The sequence below is a fragment of the Pleurodeles waltl genome, chromosome 7 (genome assembly GCF_031143425.1).
Source record: "Pleurodeles waltl isolate 20211129_DDA chromosome 7, aPleWal1.hap1.20221129, whole genome shotgun sequence".
Lineage (NCBI taxonomy): Eukaryota > Metazoa > Chordata > Amphibia > Caudata > Salamandridae > Pleurodeles > Pleurodeles waltl.
The window spans coordinates 671,711,677-671,738,536 of record NC_090446.1 but is presented as its reverse complement, the minus strand read 5'-3'; the positions used below and the strand labels follow the sequence as shown (position 1 = coordinate 671,738,536).

Genomic DNA, 26,860 nt, shown 5'->3' with positions numbered 1-26,860 from the left:
TTTAAGACCCTGCGCACTTTACCACTGCTAAACAGTGCTAAAGTGCATATGCTCTCTCCCTTTAAACATGGTAATATTGGATCCTACCCAATTGGACTATTTAATTTACTTATAAGTCCCTAGGAGAGTGAACGATATGTGCCCAGGGCCTGTAGATTAAATGCTATTAGTGGGCATGCAGCACTGATTGTGCCACCCACTTAAGTAGCCCCTTAACCTTATCTCAGTTCAGCCATTGCAAGGCCTGTGTGTGCAGTTTCACTGCCAATTCGACTTGGCATTTAAAAGTACTTGCCAAGCCTAAAACCCCCCTTTTTCTACATATAAAACAACCCTAAGGTATTCCCTAGGTAACCCCTAGGGCAGAGTGCTGTGTAGGCAAAAGGCAGGACATGTACCTGTGTAGTTTACATGCCCTGGTAGTGTAAAACTCCTAAATTCGTGTTTACACTGCTGTGAGACCTGCTCCCTTCACAGGCTAACATTGGGGCTGCCCTAATACATTGTTTGAATGGTAGCTGCGGATCTGAAAGGAGTAGGAAGATCATATTTAGTATGGCCAGAATGGTGATGTTGAAGTTGGATTTAATATCACCATTTTAGAATTGCCACTTTTAGAAAGTGAGCATTTCTCTGCACTTAAATCTTTCTGTGCCTTACAATCCACGTCTGGCTGGGTTTAGTGACAGCTCCCTTGTGCATTCATTCAGACACACCCCAAACACAGGATACTCAGCCTCACTTGCATACATCTGCGTTTTGAATGGGTCTTCCTGGGCTGGGAGGGTGGAGGGCCTGACACCTGCATGTCAAAGGACAGTAGCCTGTCCTCACACAAAGGACTGCCACACACCCTAATGGGGCCCTGGCAGACAGGATTGAACTGAAAAGGGACCTTGTGCACTTCTAAGCCACTCTTTGAAGTCTCCCCCACTTCAAAGGCACATTTGGGTTTTTGAACAGGGTCTCTGCTCCTCCCAACTCAGACACTTCCTGGAGACGAAACTTGAACCAGAACCTGCATTCTGCCAAGAAGAACTGCCTGGCTATGCAAAGGACTCGCCTGTGTGCTTTCTGTGAAGGACGCAAGCCTTGCTGTTGCCTTGCTGCATAGCTGCTCTCTTGCTGTGGTGAAGAAGTGCTCGCCAAGGGCTTGGATAGAGCTTGCCTCCTGTACCCTGAAGTCTCAGGACCAAAAAGACTTAGGGGGTTATTACAACTTTGGAGGAGGTGTTAATCCGTCCTAAAAGTGACGGTAAAGTGGCGGATATACCACCAGCCGTATTACGAGTTCCATAGGATATAATGGACTCGTAATACGGCTGGTGGTATATCCGTCACCTTACCGTCACTTTTGGGACGGATTAACACCTCCTCCAAAGTTGTAATAACCCCCTTAATCTCTACAAGAAGGACTCCTTGTGTGGCGAAATTCGATGCACAGCCTGCCAGACATTACACACAGCCTGCACTGCGGTGAAAATTTCACTGCACGCCGAACCGGAATGACGCAGCCCGACTTCGCAATGAGAAGATCGATACAGCGCCAGCATAGCGACCGGAAATTTGATACACGGCCCACCGAATTGACGCACAGCCAAGCTGGAATGACGCAGCCCGACTTCCAGAGAGAAATTAATGCAGTACCTGCCGTGCAGTAGAAAATTTGACGCCACGCCCACCAAATCGACGCAGCTCCTGTGACTTCATCTTGCCAGCTCAGGAAATCCACACATTGTCCCCGGGGTGTCTGAAAACCCCGCAACCAGAAGAGGATCCATGACCGAGCGCCGGAAATGATGCACAGCCATCCCTGCGTGAAAACTAAATGACGCATCACCGTGTGCGGTCCCAGAAATCGACACACACACCCTTAATTTCCACAAATATCCTCCTCTGCGGATCTATGCTCAGATTTTGCACGCAAACCAGGTACTTTGTGCTTGAAAGAGACTTTGGGGGTCATTACAAGCTTGGCGGGCAGCTATCGCCGCCCGCCAAGCTGTTACCGCCGTGCGGCCGCCAATACGGCCGCACTCCCGCGGTCCCCATTACAACATCCCCGCTGGGCCGGCGGGCGCAAACCTAGTTTACGCCCGCCGGCCCAGCAAGGATGCGGCCGCAACATAGGAGCCGGCTCCTAATGGAGCCGGCGGTGTTGCGGCCGTGCGACGGGTGCAGTAGCACCTGTCGCGCTTTTCACTGTCTGCTATGCAGACAGTGAAAAGCTGCACGGGCCCTGTTAGGGGGCCCCTGCACTGCCCATGCCAGTTGCATGGGCAGTGCAGGGGCTCCCAGGGGCCCCAGGACTCCCCTTACCGCCAGCCTCTTCCTGGTGGTGCAAGCCGCCAGAAACAGGCTGGCGGTAGGGGAGTCATAATCCCCAGGGCAGCGCTGCTTGCAGCGCTGCCCTGGCGGATTATCACCGCCGGGGCTAAAACGGCAGGAAAACGCCAGCCCCGGCGGTGCGACCGCGGCGCTACAGCCGAGGTCAAAATATGGGTCTCCGTACCGCCAGTCTGTTGGCTGTACGGACGCCACTTTAGCCCTGGCGGTCTCTGACCGCCAGGGTTAAAATGACCCCCTTTGTTTGCTTTTAAAGACTTAAGACACTTTGGGCCTGATTCTAACTTCGGCGGGCGGCGGAGGCCGCCCGCCGAAGTTCCCCCACCAAAATACCGCTCCGCGGTCTAAAGACCGCTGAGGGTATTTTGGGATTTGCCCTGGGCTGGCGGGCGGCCGCCAAAAGGCCGCCCGCCAGCCCAGGGCAAATCAAACTTCCCACGAGGACGCCGGCTCAGAATTGAGCCGGCGTAGTGGGAATGTGCGACGGGTGCAGTGGCACCCGTCGCGTATTTCAGTGTCTGCATAGCAGACACTGAAATACTTTGTGGGGCCCTCTTACGGCGGCCCCTGCAGTGCCCATGCCATGGGCATGGGCACTGCAGGGGCCCCCAGGGGCCCGCGGCACCCCCTACCGCCATCCTGTTCCTGGCGGGAGACCCGCCAGGAACAGGATGGCGGTAGGGGGTGTCAGAATCCCCATGGCTGCGGAGCGTGCTCCGCAGCCATGGAGGATTCTGTAGGGCAGCGGAAAACCGGCGGGAGACCGCCGGTTTTCCTTGTCTGACCGCGGCCGAACCGCCGCGGTCAGAATGCCCTGCAGGGCACCGCCGGTCTGTCGCCGGTGCTCCCGCCGACCCTGGCCCCGGCGGTCTGAGACCGCCGGGGTCAGAATGACCCCCTTTATATCACTTTTCAGTGATATCTCAACATATACTTATTGCATTTTAATCGTTTTGACCTGCATTTATCCAGATAAATATTATATTTTTCTAAACACTCTGTGGTGTATTTTTGTGGTGCTATTTGGTGTTATTGTATGATTTATTGCACAAATACTCTACAGATTGCCTTCTAAGTCAGGCCTGACTGCTCAGTGCCAAGCTACCAGAGGATGGGCACAGGATAATTTGGATTGTGTTTGACTTACCCTGACTAGAGTGAGGGTCCTAGCTTGGACAGGGTTTAACCTGACTGCCATCCAAAGACCCCATTTCTAACAATGACCCAGAGCGGCAACACTGAACTGCCTATGACATTTTGCCGTACGTGAGTGTAACGTGGTCTGCTTCAAGATTAACTTTGGACCCTTGGGTGGGATGACCACCATTTCTGCAACTGTAGTGAGACACGTCTGGATGGAGGGCTGTAATTAGATACTCATTCTAGTGAAAATTTACAATAGCTATAGCCAATTTATTAGATTAACTAGTAGAAATTTGTCAGTTTGTGATTCACGAGGAAGTCTTGGTCTGCCTTGTGGTTATTGATGAATTGGCTTCTTCGTACACTTCAGGCTGACTTTGCACCTTTGGCATCAATTTCCATCTTCTTTATCTTGCTGCTCATGTGTATGCGGTCTTTAGGGCCACCGGGAACAGTGAAGAGCAGGGGAAAAGGTGACTCATTCGGGACATTTTTACAGTATTTTAGTCAGATTAGCGGCAGTGCTGTGGTGTTCACCAGTCCAAACGGAACTGTGCATGTTGCCTCGGTCAGAGACATGGTGTGCAGTGGTGAAATGCTTGTAATATATAGGGGGTCATTCTGACCCTGGCGGCCGGTGGCCGCCAGGGCCACCGACCACGGGAGCATCGCCAACAGGCTGGCGGTGCTCCCACGAGCATTCTGACCGCGGCGGTTCAGCCGCGGTCAGAAGCGGAAAGTCGGCGCTCTCCCGCCGACTTCCCGCTGCTCGGGGGAATCCTCCATGGCGCTCCGCTGCCATGGGGATTCTGACACCCCCTACCGCCATCCTGTTCATGGCGGGGGTGCCGCGGGGCCCCTGGGGGCCCCTGCAGTGCCCATGCCAATGGCATGGGCACTGCTGGGGCCCCCGTAAGAGCAGCTAACTCTATGTGAACGTACCGAACATGTAGGCTGAACAGTCTAGATTCCGCCTTATGATTATATAATTCACCCCTATACACTACCTGTTCCTTCATTTCACTCTTGCAGGGGTTCCTCCTTTCTCTCCTTGTCACGTTTTGTTTTCTTCTTTCTCTTTTTTTCCTTCTTCCTCCTGTGTATGTTTTTCACTTTCTGGCTCTGTATTAACGTCTGCTGAGGACAAATAAATGGCGGACTCCTAAAAATAAGTGCCTGTGGGCCCCATCTCCAACTCCAAAGCTACAATATCCCAGAAGGTGTTTTTTTAATCTGCATTACTCAACCATTTACTCACAGGAAGCAATGGAGGAGAGAGGAGAGTTATGAAGATGTAGGTGCAAATAGAGGCCACCATCAAGTGCCGAGAAGCCAGTGGATAAGCGCTACACTTAAAAAATACAAACAATAAAAAAAAAAAATGTAATTCTAGAATTCAGGGAACATATAGAATAAGACAGGTTCTGCCCTCTGGTATTCCAAACAGTGTCCCACTGCCAACAACCCGTCACACCTGCCTTTCTTATCCGTCTAAGTGCAGCAGGGTTACCCAATGAACCTTAACATTGAAATTTCGTGCCTTGAGCACAACATGTACGTCATAACAGGGCCCCGATTAAAAGTGCCTCAATCGATTTTGATATGAGTGGTTACTCCTGTTAACACACGTTTTAGAATTACTAGTTTACGCACTGTAGCACAACAATATTCTACTTATCAAATCTGCCAAACTTTCTCTGGAAAAAAACGTGTTGAAAGCACCAATGTCCACATGTTGTTGCCCATTTTATTGCAAAATTCAGGACTGGTGCGACACAGGATAAATTCCGATCCCTGTGATGTCGGACTTTAGCGGGTGTGATATATATCTCACCTTCCTCTGGTGCACTTGAAATCGTGGACTCAGGGACATATTTACAAGAAAGTGGCGCATCATAGATGATGCACCACTTTTCTTGCACCCCCCTACTGGTACCTAACAACACCATGCTTGTGCCATATTTACAATATGGGGCACCATGGCAGCCGTTAGCACAAAAGCGCCAATTTTTTACGCTATGGTGGCGCTTTGCTACACTAACGTCAAACATATTGACACCAGTGCAGCAAAGCACAAAGAGGCCCATTGAATATAACGGGTGCGTCATTTAAAGGCCTGCTTTTGAGCAAGAGTTAAAAATGACAGAAAAAATGGCGCAGTGAAATGTTGTATATTTCACTGCCCCATTTTTTTGGACCTCCCTGTGTCGAACACCCTCCCTTGCATACATTATGCCTGATGCAGACATAATGTGGCGCAAGGATTTACAAAATGGCACAATGCAAGCATGCAAATATGGCACAGCAGAAAAGCCACCTTAGCGCCGCTTTAGAAAATGATACGGTGCTAAGGTGGCGCAAGGGGCTAGTAAATTTGCCCTTTAGTTTTTCCTACCTTTTGGTCTGAATTTAAGTAAAGGGACTTCAGGTCAGATGCTGAGCTAGCAAGACAGTGGATTCTATTCAGACTTCAAGCAGATCCTAAGCTACCTACTAGCAGATGGTTTCAAATGTATGCAAAGGCGTGTTAGTGAAACCTCGGTCTTTGGAGAATAAAGGCACAGATGGACTGCAACATTATTTTCTGAAGGGCCTGGGGAGTTAAGTACTATATTAGACCCATGACATTTAGAAAGTGCTCACTGCTTGTGCCTTTCATTGATGTATTTCTTATTCTGTTTTTATCTAGGGGTGTGAGGAATCAATTTAATTTCCGTGAAATATCAGAAAATATATGCGAGCTACAAACCTTGCATTTAACTGTATTTTGAAAAAAGCAAAGTGTGTACTCCTGTCACTTTTGGATGTGAGGATGCATATTGTGTTAAAAAACAGTACTAAATCGAGCATAAAGCAAACGGCTGCTACTCGTGTTCTGTTCATTCTAGAAGTACCCGTTCTCCCGCAATAGGATTTCTCCTGAAAGGACAGAAATTTAGGTGACATGGCATAATGGTGTAATTTCAGGCAATTTGCACACAAAGGTGAACATAAAATGCTCGAAATGATGTAAAATTACGCTGGGGTGGCATCCAGGCACAGTAAGACAGTGACTGGACTGCTTTGGTTTGGCATGTTGCATTTGGGCCTCACAATTGGGCATATCTACAAGAAAGTGCGTATCGGTCCCGATGCGCCACTTTTCTTAATTCGCCCCTGCGCCACCTAATGACACCATGGTTGTGCCGTATTTTCAATATGGTGCACCATGGCGGTCGTTAGAACAATAGCATCAACATTTTTTATGCTATTGTGGTGTTTTGCTGCAGTAGCATCAACAATTTTGCTGCTAGTGCAGCAAAACAAATGGAGGCCCACTGAGTAAAATGGGTCCGTCATTTTAATACTTGGTCTGAGCAGGCATTAAAAATGATGAAAAAAATGAGGAAGCGAAATGTAAATTTCATTGCGCCATTTTTAGGGCCTCCCTGCATGGGAACGCCCCCCCTTGCATACATTATGCCTGGTGCGGGCACAATGTTGCGCAAGGGGTTACAAAGTGGTGTAATGTAAGCATTGCGCCACTTTGTAAATACGGTGTGGGAGAAAAGCCACCTTAGAGTAAAACAAATGATGCCATGGCGGCGCAAGTTGCCTCTAGGGGCTTGTAAATATGCCTCAGTGTTTCTGAAATTTTATAATATTTGTGGTCATCAGTTGCATGAGATGAGATTCGAAGATCCATTGGTCGCATTTTAACAGCAGTCCTGAGCGGAAGGCAGGCTTTGAGTAATCCTATTAGACCCCTAATGAGAGAGATTTGTTGCAGTGCTGATTGAGCCTGTCTTGTAAGGGGGCTGACAATCAGATTATGTGTGTCTGTCTGTGAAGATGAGGGTTCAGACATGAAGAGAAAGAAGAAGGATTAGGGGAGTGGAGAGGGATGGGAAAAGAAAGAAAAGATATAAGCAGAAAAATATATATTTATATTGAAGGGGAGAATGGAGAGATAGGGGCTGGGTCAGAAAAACACAGAATGAGAAAGAATGAGATAGGCAGTGCTATAGATGGAAATACAGAAGTGCAGGTGCTCACTTTTGGAGTACCTGTTTGCTCCTGAAAAGTGTTGGTACTCTTTCATTAAATGTATTGCAGCAGTGCTGAGAAGAGCAGGTACTCTCTCTTTCAAAACAAACAAGCACAGGTACTCTCCCTTTCAAATTATAGAAGTGCAGGTACTCATTTCCAGTCGGTACCTGCCTGTTTAGAGTATTGGAGTTGGGGTGTGAAGTTGCATGGTAGATGATGAAAGGAGAAGGACGGAAACCGAGAGAAAAATACAGACCATGAGAGAGAGAAACAATTAGAGCATAAGAGACTTAGAGAAACGGAGACAGCATTAAGCAGCCAAAGAAAGAGAGAAGGAGGGAAGAAGCTGGGACAGGGTCAGACTGGCTTGTGGGACAATCAAACAATGCCTGATGACTGGTCTTTACATATCAGTATGTGTGGCATATTTCTTAGCAGTTTGTGGGCCTGTTTTATTGCCAAGTGGGCAAGTTTTCGCGGTCGATGTCCCTGATACCACCACAAATTTTGCTTGCAGGAAACACAAATGCATGCAGTCTCCCTTACCTTGCAAAACACCCATACATTGTGTCTTTAGAAGTTCAAAACTGGCCTGATTTGAATATGTGGGCTACTATTTTACCTATCTGGTTCGCTAATGGTGGCCACTTTTATTTCAGGGCCTGGGATTATTTTTTTCTCCCATTCTGACCCTTGGAAGGAAGATATAATGCATACATTAACAACCATTAAATGTTCAGATATTAAATTAGAGTTATTCCATGAGCGACCTAAAATATTTCATATTAAACTTGGTAGAAATAACTCAAAGAGTCCTTTTAAAGGCCTAAATGCAATAACTCATTCACAAAAAGCTTCATGGATCCCATGAATCAATAAGCCCTGCCCGCACCCGAGGCCTAGGAAGCCAAGGAACAGAAGTTGACACAAAGCCCTCTTCAAAATGGCACATTACACCTTCACCTATTTTCATCATTGCACTACATACTTTTGGAGGGTGAATTTCAGCATGGAGACTGGCACCTCCTTGAGAACTCCAAGAAAAAATTCTTCCCTTTAAAGCTCAACCAACTTTTTCCTTATTAAACTAAGGGCTGTTTCTTTGGCCCAGAATGGCACTAAACGCCCTCCTTTTCCTGTTTTTTATTGTTTCCATCCAGAGACCAGAGTATTATTTTCCTAATGCTGTCAATTAGAAGACAAAGGTACGCTGCCTGTGCACAATAGTGTAAGGGTGCCTGCGTTGCTGGGAATGATTGTTTATGTGCAGGAAGGGACAATTTAGCAAAGTGCAACAACAAAAACAACACCTTGCTGAAAGTTATCCTTGCAAATCTCCTAGTTTGCAATAGTAAGAGCCAGAACTGCTCTGTCACTTCCATCTTGTATCTACCAAAACACTGTATTGCACTTTCTTTCTGAAAATGCGAGAATGCCGGCATGACATTATGCAGCTGTCAGTTGTCATGGGTGACACCTATACCCAGGCCAAGCATTTTAGCCAATAGGAGGTCTCACTCTGGGAATTGTAAATCCACTTTTAGCAGGGTAGGTTTGGGCTCAGAAACCACAGCACACAAAGTGCTATTGAGTAAAGGGACAAGCCTGGTATTTGTCAGCTAATTCTAAAGAAAACAAAAGCGTGGAAAATCAAAATGTACGGGGAATGCAGGTTAAAGCCTTCACTTTCATATTTTGCTTCATACTTTTTCTCATCATCTATTTCACTGTCTTTCTGAACTTCTGATAAATGTGAAGATTTCTGCAGATCTTGGCTTTTCATTTTTTGTGAGTGCATCTCTATACATTACAATTGAATAATACACAACAAAAATGATTCCTTGTCTCATCTGAGGCATGAGTTCCTATATAATTGTTACAGTAAAAGGTCAACTGATAAATTTGATAAAGGTGCTAGAAACTGCTCAACCGGCCTGAATTGAAGCTTTTGGCTGAAGTCTGACTGGTTAATGTGTGAATGCTTAGCAAACAAGCACTGGAAAACCACTAACTCGGGTCTTGGCAAGTAAACTGTTTTATTTATGGATTTACTTTTGTAAACATATGCCTTGGAGATGAAAACCGTAAAAAAGTAATACCAAGAAAAAATGATACTGCGTAAGGGTGGTTTGGATAGTTTTGCAAATAAAAAAGTAGGTAAAATGACACACTGCCAAAATCAATTTAAATCATTTTAAATAGGCAGCAAATGGAATCGGGTAGATATGGAAGAGCAATATGTCGTTCTCACAGGGAAGAGAATCAATGGAAGTAGTAGCCTGACATACTGCCCCATGCTTTAGGTTGTAATGGGTGGAAACAAAATGTCAATGACACTTGAACAGACCAATGGAATGAAGAGAGTTGACTGAAAGATCCTTTAGGTGTACATAATATCAAGTTATAATTAACTATAGTACCATTTTCTATTTTTACTTTTGCTCAATGCAAAGGAATATTCCTTTCTCTGACCTCATACTATTGGCTGTTTGGTGTATTATTCCTCCCTGTAAGTCATGCAACCATTCAAATGCAGGTCGGGCTATTTTACATCTGACAAGTGCCTTGAATCATGACCCTGTTTCTCATTCATTTCTTTATGTTCTGTATGCATACTTTCCAGAAAGAGAAACGTTTTCCTACTTTTTTCCTCGATGTTGGCAAACCCAATAGATCTGGCATTAACACAATAAGCACATGCACAAAAACATTTGTGATTGCCTATATTTGCATAGTTAGACACTTCAAATCCGACCTATTGGCTTTGCCAATAGTCCTCCTTAGATTCCTAATCCCAAAATGTGCCAGCTATCTACGATATCAGAGAAAGCAAATGCCACATCCACAAAACGAAACGTAGCTGAAACGTAGTAAAGCATACTACTGATACAGTTATAAAGTCCCTCAGCTCATTCGACCCTTAAATTCCACGTTACTGTTTTTCTGACAATGTCCTTGCTGCATTCAAGACCCTTGATTCTCTGGAAGAAAGCTTCATGGAAACTTTTGCATACGTGACTATTACAGGGATGTTCTTCTGTACTGATGCTACAAGATGCAATCGTGCCAGAACAACACTGTCAGTACAAAATGTGCAGACAAAAACAGAGTAGATGAAGAAACACAGTGCAAGCAAGACAATGAGAAACACAATAAGCAACAGAATCAGAGGTTCATCAGAAGATGGACTGCTGGCAGGCGACCAAACAAATTATAATGAACTTTAATGATTTCTGGGTCTGGAACAAGACAATGGTGAGCACAACCAAAGGCAATTTAGAATAAGAGATAAAAACGTATACACAAACTCCAGCAAAGTGATCTGTCTCAGCTATTGAAGGAGTTCCTTGTAGTGGCGTTATATATAAAACCACTGAAACTGATTAAGGTAGGGCAGTCCAGGAGAGGATGGGCAGGAGCGAAGATCCACAGGAGAAGAACCAAAGCATTCCACTTCTGATGCAAACAGCTGAACAAGATAACGCAAATGCTTAATTTACCATCATAACGATTCCCATTCATGATCGGATGATTCACGCCAAACAGCATATTGTAAACCTTAACATTAAACAATCCTCTAAGTGCAAATCCAAGACACAATAAGAACCAAGGTCCGAGCCTGGACAAATTCCTAGATTGGACAAGTCGTATTCAGCCTTAAAAACATTCACAACATGCACAGGATCAAAATCATTTAGATACTCACTGGATTGCACAATAGCGTGTTGCTCTTTTTAAGGTAAAATGATAATTTAGTGAGTTAGCAATCAAATTTGACTTTCTGTCTTTCCACAGTAGTATAGTGGTAAAGTAGTGATAGAGTGGCATAGTGTGGAGTCGTGCAGCTTGTTATATACTGGAGTGAGGTAGCGCAACAAAGGCCCCCGCAGCCCTTGAGCTGCAGGGTTGGGGGAAGTTCCAAAAGATACAGGTGGCCCCACTCAGCACAGCACCTGGCCTGAGAGCTCCTGTGTGACTCTGGAGGTGGGGGGAAAATACAATGTAGTGGGGGCCACTCAAGATTCAAAATGGGGAGCACCCTGTATTCCATTCCAGCATTTGTGACCCCAAGGCCCCTCCCTGCTGATGATGGGCTAAACCCAGAAACACGTGTACAGGGATAAACAGCACTTGCTGCACCTACAGAGGTGAAAGACTTTATTACTTTCGGAATGGACTACGAATTCGACTGCATTTACCATGATGCATTGGGGTTGGACTTTGTTGCTGGAGTGTAGGCAGTGTGCTCCCTTTCTTTGTAATTTTGTCTTTGGACGGCTCCCTTGAGCCACGGCTGACGAGCCTTGGGAGGCACCTGTGCGCCATGAGAGGTACATAAACCTGAGAAAACATTTGGCAGCATTTCAAGCAAGCCCCTATACCATGCTGCTCCCTGCTGATGATGGGCTAAACCCAGAAACACGTGTACAGGGATAAACAGCACTTGCTGCACCTACAGAGGTGAAAGACTTTATTACTTTCGGAATGGACTACGAATTCGACTGCATTTACCATGATGCATTGGGGTTGGACTTTGTTGCTGGAGTGTAGGCAGTGTGCTCCCTTTCTTTGTAATTTTGTCTTTGGACGGCTCCCTTGAGCCACGGCTGACGAGCCTTGGGAGGCACCTGTGCGCCATGAGAGGTACATAAACCTGAGAAAACATTTGGCAGCATTTCAAGCAAGCCCCTATACCATGCTGCTCCCTGCTGATGATGGGCTAAACCCAGAAACACGTGTACAGGGATAAACAGCACTTGCTGCACCTACAGAGGTGAAAGACTTTATTACTTTCGGAATGGACTACGAATTCGACTGCATTTACCATGATGCATTGGGGTTGGACTTTGTTGCTGGAGTGTAGGCAGTGTGCTCCCTTTCTTTGTAATTTTGCCCCTCAAGATTCGTTACACCACTTTCTCACACCTGCTAGGGGGCACGGAAATAGGTGCGGTAAGAAACTCTGCTCGTGGTACTGTGCCTTAGAGGTGAGAAATAATCAGTCAAGGCTCATGGTATAAGGTGACCTATGCTATTTCAATCAAGGAAGTTAAGCGTGCTGCTGACCTCCAGTACAATGATGCTGGTTGCTACTGTACCATTTTAAAAGTTTAATCTGTTGCCGGGTGCAGGAAATGTAACTCTTACAGGGATATCCCTTGCACCACTGGCTTTTCTTTCATTGTACTATTCTCATTTTGGCTGTGTGTTTGTTATTTTCAAGGGCCATTGAGAAGGAGAAGATTTGGGTCCTTATTTATACTTTTTGGTGCAAAACTGCACTAACGCAGTTTTGTACCAAAAACTTTTGCACCGGCTTGCACCATTTTTTAGCACCAGTTGGGCACCATATTTATGGAATGGTGCAAGCCGGTGCAAAGGATAGGCTAGCGTAAAACAAATGACATTAGGCAGGTTCGAGTCAAAATAAATGACTCTAACCAGATTAGCGTCATTTTTTTACTCTTAGGGGCATATTTACACTCTGTTTGCACTGAATTAGCGTCATTTTTTTTACTCTAATTCGGTGCAAAACTAATTCCATATTTATACTTTGGTGCTAGACCCGTCTAGCGCCAAATTTATGGAGTTAAAGTCATTTTTTGGAAGTGGAAACCTACCTTGCCTTAATGAGATGGAAGGTAGGCGTTCCCGTGCAAAAAATGACTCTATGACCTTAACTCCATATTTATTCTCCCATGCAAAAATGGTGCAAGTGAGGGAGGAGGGGTCATCTTTGAAAGCCTGGGTCAGGGCAGGCGTTAGGGGACCTGTGGGTCTATTCCCATGGTGGAACAATATGGAATAAGCCCACAGGTGCCCTCCCCAGGCCCCAGGGGCACCCCCACCCATACCAGAGGGACTGTGGAGGATGGGGGACCCCACCCCAGGTAAGTACAGGTAAGATTGCATTCTATTTTTGAAAGTGCCATAGGGGGCCCTGAAATGGGACCCGTACATGGCACGGGTGCAATGGCCATGCAAAGGGTACCCTTGTCCTCTGTGCTGGCCATTGGGGTGGTGGGTGTGACTTCTGCCTTCTCTAAAGCAGGAGTCATGTGGCATGGTAGGTTTAGCACCATAAAATGACGCTAATCTGGTTAGAGTCATTTTTTTTTTTACTCTAATCTGCCTCAAGTAATTTTTTTGTGCTAAACCTCTTCTTCTATACTGCCAGCCTCACCCGACTAAAGTCATTTTTTTTTACTCTAGCCTACCCTTTGCACCGGCTTGCACCATTCCATAAATATGGTGCCCGGCTGGTGCACAGAAATGGTGCAAGCCAGCGCTAAACGTTTCGGTGCAAAACTAAGTTAGTGCAGTTTTGCAGCAAAAAGTATTAATAAGGGCCAATATTTTGTAAGTTTGCACCACTTTTGTGTCAAAAAATGACGTTAATGTGGCACAAAAAAAGTATAAATCAGGGCCTTGGTGATAGACTGGTCTAGCACCAAAGTATAAATATGGAGTTAGTTTTGCACGAATTAGAGTTTAAAAAATGACATTATTTCGGTGCAAACAGAGTATAAATATGCTGCAGAGTATAAATATGCCCCTAAATATGGTGTTAAGGCCATAGAGTCATTTTTTGCACGGGAACGCCTACCTTGCATCACATTAAGGCAAGGTAGGTCTCCACTTCCGAAAATGACTTTAACTCCATAAATTTGGCGCGAGTCGGGTCTAGCACCAAAGTATAAATATGGAGTTAGTTTTGCACCGAATTGGAGTAAAAAAAATTACTCTAATTCGGTGCAAACAGAGTATAAATATGCCCTTTGGTGCTATGGCTAGAGCTGCCGACTTTAGAATTGGCCAAATGGGTTTAAGTCCATGTGTCAGCTCACCAACTTGTGATTCTGGTTTAAGTTATCCCACCCTAAAAAGAAGAAAAAATCTGTATGATGTAACTGGTGCTCACGCAAAACACTCCGATACACCCGGATTTTGTATAAACTATGTAAAACTGCAAAAATAAATAAAAAAATAACTAAATAACCCCGCATGTTGATATCACAGAAATGAGCATGGGGTGCCACTTTGGAATCAGAAACAGGCAGATGGAAACTTGAGCAAACTCTCCAAGTATGGCTTCAAACCCCTAAGGGGATCTCTACACTGTCAAAAGCATTCATGCTTCAGTACCGGGAAGGTGTTATTTCAGGATATAATTTACAGAATAGCCACACAAATATTGTGACAGAAATATGGACTGCAAACCTATCGCCCCATTAGAACTAATAGAAAATGTACATCCAACGGACTGATATTTTTGTAAACGATATTTAGGACATGATATTCATGTCACTAGATATTTCTGTATATGGTATTCTGACCTACAGACCACAATAATCTTGTGCTTATGGGGAATCAAAGGTGGAAAATGATATTTTAAGAACCTATTAGCTGTCAAACTAGAAACTTCTAAGTAACTGCGTGTAAAAAGGCCAGTGGCCTCTGATGAATACAATTCTTATTGCATAGGTTGACCCAATGCTATGTCCATTTCCCACCCAATGAAATTCGTTATTTATTAAAGTTACACGTTGGTGAAATAGTCAAGACAACTGTTGGTTTGCTCCATAAGCATATTTCTATCCTTTCCATTGTTATACATTATTCAGTTTCCTTTTTACCTGCCCATCTATTGCAAATGAAATGTTTAGCTGAGTGTTAGTAAAACTTGAAATGTAACAGGTGATCCAATATAGTTAAGGGTGCACTTCTTCGATTTCTACCATGTGTGGTAATAGACACACTATATGCATGAATGAGACCGAACTGTAAGTGCCTAATCATTGTTTAAAATTCTAAAACATTTATGCACATTCGGGTCAAGCAGTGCACCATAACATTGCTGAAGTGACTTTTTTAGGGGAAAAAAAGCCTTTTATTAGTAGTCTATTATTTCTTTTGAAATCTATTCCAAATAGTGCAATAATATGTACTTGAGACTGGAAAATGAAGACATATCTGGAATGGAATGATGATTGAAAGAAAAGGAAGCAACACCCTACTGCAGAAGCCATTTCTTCTAACAGAACTGAGTACGCCTGTACTTTATCAACAATGCAAACCCAAAATATGAAAAATCGATTTCTTCATGATTCTAAAGATCTTCTAACAGCAACAGTTGTGAGGAGATTGTTCTTTGAAGGAAATGGAGGCGCAAGATAGCTTTAGGACGTGTTAATGATGCAAGCCTGAGAATAACAATAACTTAGGCTATGAAAGAGGAGCTGGCTGTGGATATAGAATCAACCTCTTATCTGGAATTGTTGGTTAAGAATTTTTAGGGTAAAAAGAAACTCGGAATTGGAAATGGGAAGAGTGATTTCCTTCTGTGTATCTTTCAAGCAGCAGAGGGACAGGAGTTGACAAAAAGAAACCATGTCATACTAAATATTTGGCAACGGTTGGAATTATACTGGCGGGTTGTAACAATGAATGAAATGGCGTGTGGCCATGCTGTCGTGAAGAGACAACGGTAACAGAAGAAGTTGACAGAAATATCTTGCCATGCACCAAGGAAGTTGATTTTATGTTAACAGGAAAATTGATTAATTTATCCTTCTAGAAATAGCAGAATAGCTTGGGATGTTGTAGGAGAAGAAGGAAGCAAGGGACAGATATTGTCAATAGACTCCGAAAATGAAAGGGCTGTTTTGTAAAATTGTGAGCCATGATATGTGTTGTCGAATGTGCAGAAAATTCAGGAGTTAGTTGATCCATTATCAGAGGTGTAATGGATGAAGGGAGTTTATGAATGTTAGTGTAAGCAGACTTGGTGTAAAGGAATAAAGCATGAAAAAAGAGTGCTGACCTTCGAGAGTTAAGGCAAGAACCTGGGGGCCAGTGCAATGCACATCTTCATATTAAACAGTAAAGTGGGTGAGATCAAAAGCATGTTTCGAGACAAGTAGAAATGTGAGGGCGTGCATGATTCAAGGAAGTGAAAGGTGCGCCTCATTCAGTAGTTGACACTAGAGGGCCCTCATCCTAATGTGGGGTGAGTAAAGATAAACAATTGGCTGACAACCATAGATCGATTCAGGCTTTAATTATATCAACAAAGCACAATCCAGGATGGGCAAGTGATACAAGATGTTAAGAGTGTAGAATTAAGGCAACAACTCAGTGCTTAATTTGTGCTTGTTTTTTCTGGTGTGGGGCACCAGCACTTTTTTTAAAGGCCTGCACTTATTCTTCTGCCTCAAGCATTTACTGTGAGCAAAAGGCACTTATGGGAAAGACAGAGGAAGAGAAACACGTTAAAGCGTCACAAAGGGAGAAAGCAGAAAGCTGTAAGAGTGAGCTGAAGGGGCAGGGTGTGGCTGTAACTGGATTGAAGAGGCCCGAGATGGCTTCAGGATTACGCTGCCTCGGTATCCCGTGATCACACATTTTATAACAGCAGCCCCGTGTTTCAGAGGAGAGCTTTGGGAACCAGCACGTTTTTATTTACAAATTAAGCACTGCAACAACTACAGAGTTGAAATTCGTGACTAGTAACAGGTGTTCAGTTTTCAGGAATGTCTGCGAGTGATACATTTCCCTCAGTGCTAGTCAACCCAGGTTCTAATACTGTAGTTACTACATCCTAATCTACGTCGTTTGTAGTTTATTTTTGGCTTTAAACAGCCACATTCTTTGGCGTTTTCAGTCCTGGGAGATCCCAAGAGGTAACCTAACTCTAAGAATGGCTTTAAGGAAGCAGAAAAGAGCTATGAATCAGTGGGTTGGAGAGAGGGAAATGTGTTTTAATGCGCGTTGTGAAAATGAGAAGACAGGACTAAATCCCTGGATCATTTGGACTTGGGCTGTCAGGTATCCTCATAAACACCATAGGACATCTTGTATTTCCGTGACCTACAAATAGTCTAGCAATTCCAATATGTTCAGCATTGATGCAGGAAGAATTAATTCCGTACTGACAGACACAGCAGAAACAAAACTTAAGCGCTTTATAGTGTAGTCAAAAGGACTTATACAAACATTTTAAAAAATGCATTGTTTTTAGATCTGATGAGTCATGATTCACCTGATATTCCTTTACAGTAGTAATAAATAGAATAATATATTCTGCATCTGCATAGTTTACACCATTGTTTTTTTCATGAGTATATGTTTTGGCAAAAGGTATTTAAGCAAAACAGGAACACAGGAGTTAAATTTGTATACCAATGTAAGGTCACAGTGAAGCGATATGATTCATATCAGGAGAGTTATAACCCTTTTTTATGTAATTGTTACAATCAGTGAGGCAGTCAAATGTGTTGTACTGTGGTAATAAACTCAATTTAATATTTGCTCTGTATTAATAAATTTGTGAATGCACATTTACCAGTAGAGTTGCTCCAAATAACATGAGCCATTGCACCACATTTATTTTCATTACATTAGCACATACAGGAACATAGACCAAGTTCCATTATAAGGTCATGGAACTCTAGGGTGACTTGCAATATCCTTATAATTTATGGCAGGAATACTTTATTCCTTATAATACATGGTCACCCCATCACCCTTCCCACAAATCGGTTAAATCCACATTGTGTTGCTTTATAATATGAAAGATTTAGAATGTTTGTAAGGATAAAGAATAAAGGTAGAATGTGTAGAGCAAAATTAAACATACAAAAAAGCAGTTAGATATTTATTGCAAAATATATTAGAATCAATTTAATACAATTCAGATTTTAAAACAAAATGCTTTAACTGAAAATGCGCAGATTAACATTAGAAAGCATGTAAGGACATTCTACAGCTGCAAAAAAAACATTTTGCCATACAAGTCTCCTTTCTAATCATTCTTGTTCATCTAGAAAAAAAGAGCAATGGAGAGGAGACAAGGACAGGTTTTGTGTTTGTTTCTTAAACTGCAGTTTTGATCATGATCTGTGTCCTACCCTTCACCTTCGCTGCTGGCTCTGGCAGCAGGTGTTGTAATGTCAGAACTCAACTGTAATAAGTTATTATATTTGAGTAGCAATGTCATTTCTTTATTAAGTAATAACTTATTGCAGTTCAGCCCTTAGGTTAAAATGCCTGCTGTCAGAGCCAGCAGCCGAAGAGAAAGGTACAAAAATGAAATCTGCCTTTCCTTCTTCTGCTCTGTTTTTTCTAAATGAACAGTGATAAATGGATAAACGATATTTATTGCAGCATGTTTATTTTTTTCAGGTTTTGATATTTATAGAAAATACAAAATCTCTGCAAGTTTCAACACACTCTGAGTTCAGTTTTTTTTTTTTACATCTGACTTGTATTAACTGATGCTCATCTTTTTGGCAACACATGTCAAACTCCTTTTTGGTGTGTTTAATTTTGCACTAGAGATTCTAACTCTATTCTTCATGTTTTCAAATATCCCATCTTACCATTGGCATGCATTGTGTATATTAATTACAGTTCTGACAAATATTATTTGCAGTTCTGACAAATAGTACTGCTGTGCTAGTCGTGCTATTTATCAAGTTACCACATAGGATTTTATCGTACGAAATCCACTATTTCACCCCAACTTTTACTTGGTATCTGTAGAATAATGATAACACCCTTATTCTGGCAATGCACACTTTACAATATAGTGTACGTGGTCTGTGACAAACGTTCTGACATCTCTTCAAAGAACTCTATTATAATTTCTCAATTTCTCAGATGTTATGCCACCATCATCCTATGTTTATGATAACTACCCTTAAATTGTGCAAAAGGTCTTTCAGCCTACGTTATGCAGCTAAACATATATTTATGGTAGAACAAAAGATAATAAAACATCCTTCAGTCAGACACAATGCTTTCAGAAAAGTGGTAATTGTGCATCTTAAAAGTTCAATTATGTGAGGTTTGGTGTTATCCTAATTTCAAGATAGGGGGAGTTCCCTACAGATTCAGGCTGCATCACAAATATAGGTCTGACCACTAAAATAAACATTAACCCATTAACTGTGTAGATAGCTAAAATGTAGTGATATCGGGGAAATCAATAGTAAAACGGCCCATCTGGCCATAAAATCCAGCCACAATGACTACAAACACCAGCCCACACATTGATCTGACGGATTGACCTATCGGCCAGTGCGACTCTGGTTCCCCTGCTCCAGTGAGTAGTCACACTTCTTCTGAGGATTTAATTATTTAAATCTCTGGGGTGTACTACTGTAAATTGACACCAACAATATTATAGTATGAGAATATTACTGACTGAATATCAAGGGATAAAATATTGGAAGGTAAGTGCCCATAGTGACATATAGATGTCCTATTCATACTTCCATAGCTACATGTTTTGAATATATATTTACCTGGTAGCTACATATATGTAGAGTTAGATACAGAAAATCTAAAATTACTTACCTGACCATACTTTATTTTCTATATTCTGTCCTCGATATTGTTTCCCATTGATATGGTGGTTTCAATATTCACAGGGCACACCAAACATCTGCTCTCCAACGTGCCAATAATCCTAGAGCAGAAAACCTAGGGGACTTGCTAAGTTAAAAAATAAATAGACATGTTGACCTTGAAACAAATGGGCAGACAAATGGCTCCACAAGTTATATGGTAACGTGTGTTATGACCAGCAGGTCTTGATGTAAACTCCGCTAGTCCAACATGGACTTCATGGTTCTTAGATTTACTAACTGGGCACAACTGAAGTAGCGAGCTAATAATACCAACTACTTCCAACACTTCAAAACAGCAAACATTGTAATCTGAGGCACAATTTTAAAACACGTTTTTAAAATTATTATTATATGAGTGGTTGATGTTGTTATTAGTATTAAAAGTAGTGATTGTAGAATTCGTACTAGCAGTATTATGTAAACAAGCAGAGATCATATATCATAACCTGAAAACAAGAAACGTGTGCCCCCGTCTGAGCTTTGGGCTTCTACTTAGAGGCGCCTAGTGAAGTACAGAGGAAACTATACTGTGAGGCCACTACTGTTGTTTACTCGTCTTTCCGCAAATTCATGGGACGAATGTCCAGAGTTAGAGCCAACAAAAGCAATTATAGACTCCTAAGTGTGATCATCTAGAACCCATCCTTCCTGACAGTAGTAGTCACTTGAGCAGGCTACACATCCAAGATACTATGAATGAAGCGCCTGCTGCTCATTTAAACCAGTCTTGACCAAAGGGTGTGGAATCTAACCAGTGCACGGTAGCAAATCACACTGCTTTCACCTCATCTCAAAGGACTCTCTGATCTCGCAGTCATCAGCTCTTTCTTACACCCATAGAAAACCACTGGCAAATAAATCCGCACACCTACGAGGGCCCTGAATGCTGCCTCCATGCTCCCCTTGAATGAGGCATAAATGAGGGTGTAATTTGCATACCGATGGCAAAGTATCCCATACCTTTGGTTTCTTAGTGCCAAGGCATATTCATTTAGCAAAATAGATTAGTGCACAAACTCTTTTGAGACCGCCCAACCACCTATAGGACAAAGTCCTGCCAGGAAGTGGGAAATCAACATAAGGTATTCAGTTGGATACAAGGCAAATCAGTGTAAAGTGAGTCAAGAATAAACAAGTTTCACAAAGGTCTCGCCTAAGGGACCTCCTGGATTGGCCAACGTTTTTTGCCATGCTGAACAGCATCCCGGATGCTATGCAGCATGGCTAAAGAGTTTTTATAAAGCGATTGACTTGGCTGGCCATGACAATTCGTTGGTGGTGCACCACGCATGCTATTTGCTGTAGGGCTGCTTATACAGCAGAAATGGCTGCCATGACCTAAGCCCCTTCCACCGTCCTAGGTCTTGCTGCAGGCTTGTGCAAAGTGGGGCTAGCTTGAACATATCTGCCACGGGTGATTTTGGTTTCCAGTTTGGCACTGTCCTTGTGTATCCTCACTTCAAACTAATTACTGCCTATGCTTCTTGGCAGAGATTATAGAGCAATATGTGCATGACAAATATAAATCTGAATTGATATCTGCAATCTTTTAAGATTATGTCAGTGAGGCTTTTGACATTAGTACTGTGTTGTGGAACCCACTCCCCAGGTGGTAGGCACCACCTGGTTATAGCTATCAGAACTGGATTGGATCGAGTCTGTGGTGTTGCAGTAAAGAGGAGACATCCTTATGATGGGGCACTGATGGCTACTTTCAAAGCTTTAGACTTAAGATAATAATATTGTGAGGTCCAGTCTACTGTGTTAAGTTGAATTTTGAAGGAGATCTGGTAGTTTGGGTACAAACAGCAAACATTTGTGATATCAACCCTGATTGTAAAACACGTTTTGGCTGGATGTCTACTTTTTTTCCAATATTTGGTTTTAGCAAACATCTGGTTGACCATTAACGTGAAACTGATGAATTGATTCTAAAACTGAAAGGTCATTCACAGTTTGGATGCTGGTCACATGCAAATGAATGCACATGTTGTGCAGTAGCTTACAAAACACGTTGTGGAAATTGATCGGGTTCCTCGTCCTTTGGGAAAGTTTCCATTGCATCCATCGATGTCATCTCTTATATCAACAAGGAACACGTTATGTCACCTATGTGAATACCAAAAATATAGGGGCAGACTTGTGACTGAGCACTCCTAAACTTTACATTTATAGACGTTACCAAGTTTTGACTGCAAAGTGGGGTCTGTCCTACAAAAGCAAGGATTGGCACTGCCAACATATCTAATAATAATGTCCTAACATATGAACCTCTAGTACAGTAGAGCAACTCTCAGAAACGAGATATTGCAGGAGTGGGCACACAGGGCTAAAGTTGCAAAGAGTAGTTCCTCACGCAGTTCAATACACTCTATGGAGTGAAGTAGACATTGAAGAATACAACTAAATAGCCACTAGTATTAGGTGAGAGAATTGGATGGAGCCAAGATATGATTGACAATGTATCAAGCCAATGGGAGAAAGAGGCAGTCCAAGAAAGTGAATGGTTGAAAGGGCAGTCCACTCTATGTATAGTGTAAGCAATACACAAACTATGACTTCCTACTATCAGGGTGTTGAGGGAACAAGAGGTGTATGTGGGCTTTCTCAGTGGCCCTTGAGTCCCTATATGACCTACAGTCTGAATAGGACTATCTAGGAAGAAAAGATTGGGTATTGCGTGTATGTCTGCTGTGCGTTGAGCATGCGTGTATTAACAGTATAGGAAAATAGGGATCCCCGGTACTGATGAAAACCAGTTACCCAGGATGGGGCCAAAGGCTGAAACATGTTGACCTTTTAGATACGGAGGTAGTTATCACTCTTTGGCATCCCCCCATTTTCTAACCATCTTGTTGCTTTCATAAAAGATTACTTGTTGCTTTCATGAAGGATTAAAAGTAGTTCCCATGAGAGACAGAACCATGATTTGTTTCCCCATTATCTAAATCCATTCCCTGAACCTCCAACCATAAATACCTCCTCTAAACATAGGAAGCCTGCCCTCCATTAGAGGATTCTTTAGCGAGCAAGGGTGGTCCATGGTGAAGTATGACATACAGGTGGATGTGTGAGGCTATTCCTTGTCATTTGTTTTATTGTTTACAAACTTTGGTGACTATTCTCGAGTGCTTGATCCAATTCAGACTGCATGACATATAGGGGCTCAATGTCCTCTAAGAATAAGGGTATTTTCCAAGTGTGGACTCTCCTATTTTAAATCTCTTGTTTTCTTTTTGTGAAGAATAGTGTACCCAACAGCCTCTTTGACAGCTGCACTGTCAAAACCTGGAGCTACAAACTGGAAAATGCGAAATAGTCTATTGCCTGGGTCTACCAACACTTCAATGTCTTTCACCTGTCGAAAATCTCCGTCGGCAGTCCTAAATCAACTTTATTTAATTTATTTTCCGCTTCCTTTTATGGATGAAAAATGTCAGACAGTCTTTACTAGCAGCTGAACTTACAGAAATGTCATCTACATCAGTCTCTGACCGACCCATTTCATTCCTGCAATAAAACTAGAAAGCAATCCTTACATTTTGGCTGCAGTCCTGTTGCCTTTAGGAGTACATTTGCCTTCCCCCTGAGAACTTCTAACGCGCTGGAGCGAAAAGAGCACGTGAGATAAACTTTTTCAACGGTGCCTTTTGCCATATTGTTTTCATTACACATAAGACAGCTTCCAGAGGCCCGAGAGCCATTTTGGAAACCCGAAGCGCGAGCGCTGCAAATCACACAGCACAAACTCACTCGCGGCAGCAGCAATCGGAACAACGAGCATATATGTTCTCTTTGTTTAAGGTCGAGGCTGTTTAAACTCGACCAGTTGTTTAGTAAGCGGCTGCGCCTTCTAGGCGTTTTGCCCCGTGAACAGAGGTAAGTGTGGAAGTCTGAGGAGATACAGCTGTGTTGCTGTACCACGGTGCCAGGAAGCTCAGGCTGACTCTTTCCAATAAATAATTTAGAAACAACCAGGCATCCTGTCGGACAGAAACTCCTAGCATGTGTCCGCACCGGAGGAGCACACAAAGGGAATGGGTGCCGCCAGGCCTTCTTCACACAAACCATATGATCTCATTAAAAATGCAGCAACAACTACATCCTTTTAAGTGTTATTTAAGCTTCTTTCCCCGCCCTTTCGAGACAATGGAAAGTACACACTCTGGAGCAAAGAACGCGCAGCGCCAAGCACCGCTTCCTCCGGTAACGGCCACTGATTTGGCCGTAAAGTGACATTGTTAAACCATTTCCTTAAAAAGAGATTTCTGATGCGGGCCAAGAGAGGAGCGAAAACGAGGGTGAACAGTGCAAAGGGAGATGGGATGAGTTACTTCTCGTGAGAAGGCGCTGTCATCACGTGATGCAAAAGAGGAGGAGCCGAAGACAGGAGCAGTACACCTGCTGGAACATCCTTTGGCCCAAGATTATGTCGAAGGGTCGATAGAGTTTGCAAGAATTACCGCCAGCATATATATACTGGAGCTCTGTTAAAGTCGCCCCTCCAGCAGGGGGCAGTGAGCGCCATTAGCACGTATGACTGCCAGGGACAAATGTTTCTGTTTTTCATATACTGCCAACTCTGTGAGTACATCCAGCGGATCACAGATGTTGTTGGATTGCACAGCAAGACAAATACCGCCGTGGTTAGCAACTACCGCCAAAGGAATTCTTTCCCTCAGTTGCCTGAAAACTTGGAGGCGCAATTGCAGGGAAATATGATTTTAACACAATATGTCGGAGGGGACGTGTGCATCATCTAATATGAAGTTATGGCTGCAGTTATTGGCATTGGATAGTTACGGCTTTTTAAGCATGATGCTGTTCCATCATTGGACGTTATCTGCAGGGAGGTCTGTTAACAAGTCATTATGTCTGCAGCAAGTTTTTTCAGCACGGGGTTGTGTCAGCAGTGTGCCACACGCAGTGAGATTCCTGTCAGCGAGACGCTGTGTCCATGTTGAGGTGCACGTGGAGTTGTGCCTGCAGGAAGTAGTGTTTGGCACACAAAGGCGTGCATCGTGTATTGTTGTGTGCTTGCAAGCAGTTGTATCCGCAGCGAAATGTGTCTGCATTAAATGTGGGGTTCGAGGATGTATTTTGTGCAGTGAGTTGTGTCTGAAGGGATTTGAGTCTGTAAGGAAATGTCTGCAGGATGACGCTGTCCGTTTACTTGTGTCCGCACCAATTTATGCTGGCTGGGAGGTGTGTCTGAAGGGAGTTGAGTGCGCAGGGAGGTTTGCCAACCGAGTGGTTAGACAGCACGTGGCGTTGTGTTCACGGGGACCTCTATTTGCAAGGACACGAGCCAGAGTAGAGTCGCATCCACACTAAACTGTGTCTTGTGTCTGCAGGGCACAGCATGAGCAGGTACCCCTCTGCAATTATACTCTTTTTTCTGACAGTGTGAAGTTGTTTCTGAGTAAGCTCGTGTCCGCAGAGGGTGATGTCTGCAGAGTTGAGCGTGGGGGGAGCTGTGTGCTGAGAGTTTGGTGTGCAGAGAGAGCCGTCTACACGCAGCAGCGTTTGCACAGAATCTTGCCTGCACAGAGTTTTGTGGCGGTGTGAAACGCTTTGCTCACGGGGACCTGTCACCGTAGGGAGATTGTACGAAGCCGCAGGATCACCCTACCTTCTCATCGCTCAGGTTCTGCAGCACTTCCTTCCCTGCCGAGGTCCTGATCTCGATGCCAGCGCTGCCGTTGCCCATGGGCGACTGAGGGGCTGGTGACACCGGGTCCCCTTTTCTGTTCTCCTGGGGCACTTCAGCTTTGGTGGGGCTGTGGGGGCTCTTGGCCCCCCTCTGCCCCACAACCAAGGAGCCGAAGTCCAGGGTCTTGGCCTCGAAGGCCCCCTCCACGTTGCTGAACATGCCACCATACTTCACCCGGGGCACCTGGGCAGTGGTGCCCGGCCGGGCCAGGTAGAAGGGTAGCTCCTCCTCCGGGGCCTCATCCCGGGTCCGCCGGTTCCCCGATGCCATGGTGGGAGGGTGAAGCGTCTCCGGAGACTAGAGGACCGGTGGGAAGCGGGGAGAAGGCGGTTTAGGAGGAATACGGCTGAAAGAGGGAGAACTGTGAGGGAGGGGCTGGCTCGGTGATGCAGGGAGCAGGGTGGCGGAGCTGGACGCTGGTGCCAACGGAAAGCTGACAGGGAAAGGGTGCCTGCTGCTGAGAGAGGGCGGGAGGAGCGGGCTTGCACTCCGAGGATGACAGGGCAGAGGGAGAGAGGTGGAAATGAGGCTGTGAACGAGGAGGGAGTGACGAACGGGGCTCCGCACTGAGAGGGACGGCTGAGGGGAGGAGAGAGCAGGGAGTGGAGATTAAAGCCAAGGGAAGAAGCGAGCAGGATAGGACGGAGGCTTGAACGTTGAGGAGGAAAGAGAGCGCGGCGAGGGTATCGCGGAGGCTAGAGGAGTGCAGAAACGAGAATGCGGGGCAAGTCGTGTGTAGGGTATGAGTAGGAGGCTAGAGGTAAAAAGGGAGAAAGATGTAGGTAAAACACAGAAGGTGAGGCGCAGCAGGGCAGGGGGCAAGAAGCAGGCTATTGACAGCTGGGATACGAGAGATGAAGAGATGCAATTGTGTTTAGTGGGGGGGGGGGGATAGGAGGAAGGGAGGTATAGTAACTTGAGACTGAGTGAGAGAGCAAGAGGAACAAAGTAGAGTCAGGGGCTTTAGAGGAGACCAGAACAGAGATAGTAGACAGGAGTGCAGGCAGGCTGCCAGGCGTCAGATCAGGCAAGAGACGGTAACCAGCAGGGTTACAAGAGGTGAGATCGTGTATGGTGCCAGGCTGTAGAGTAGGGCGTGTAGAGAGCAGAAGGGTTCCTGGAAGGCAGGACTGCTTCGGAGCCCGGCTGGTAACGAGCAGTGCTGCTGCAGACAGGGCTTCGCACAGATAGACAGCACGGGGTACTTCTGAGAGCA

General features: G+C 44.3%; 1 protein-coding gene across 1 annotated transcript in view; it reads right to left on the bottom strand.

The window, feature by feature from the left end:
- Positions 1 to 26,159, bottom strand: part of DPYSL3 (dihydropyrimidinase like 3) — a 305,571-nt gene extending 279,412 nt beyond the window's left edge. The window contains exon 1 of the mRNA XM_069244670.1: positions 25,564 to 26,159. Within this exon, the coding sequence (XP_069100771.1) occupies positions 25,564 to 25,914 (351 nt within the window). The 5' untranslated portion in view covers positions 25,915 to 26,159. The remainder of the gene's footprint in view (positions 1 to 25,563) is intronic.
- Between the last annotated feature and the right edge of the window lie 701 nt (positions 26,160 to 26,860).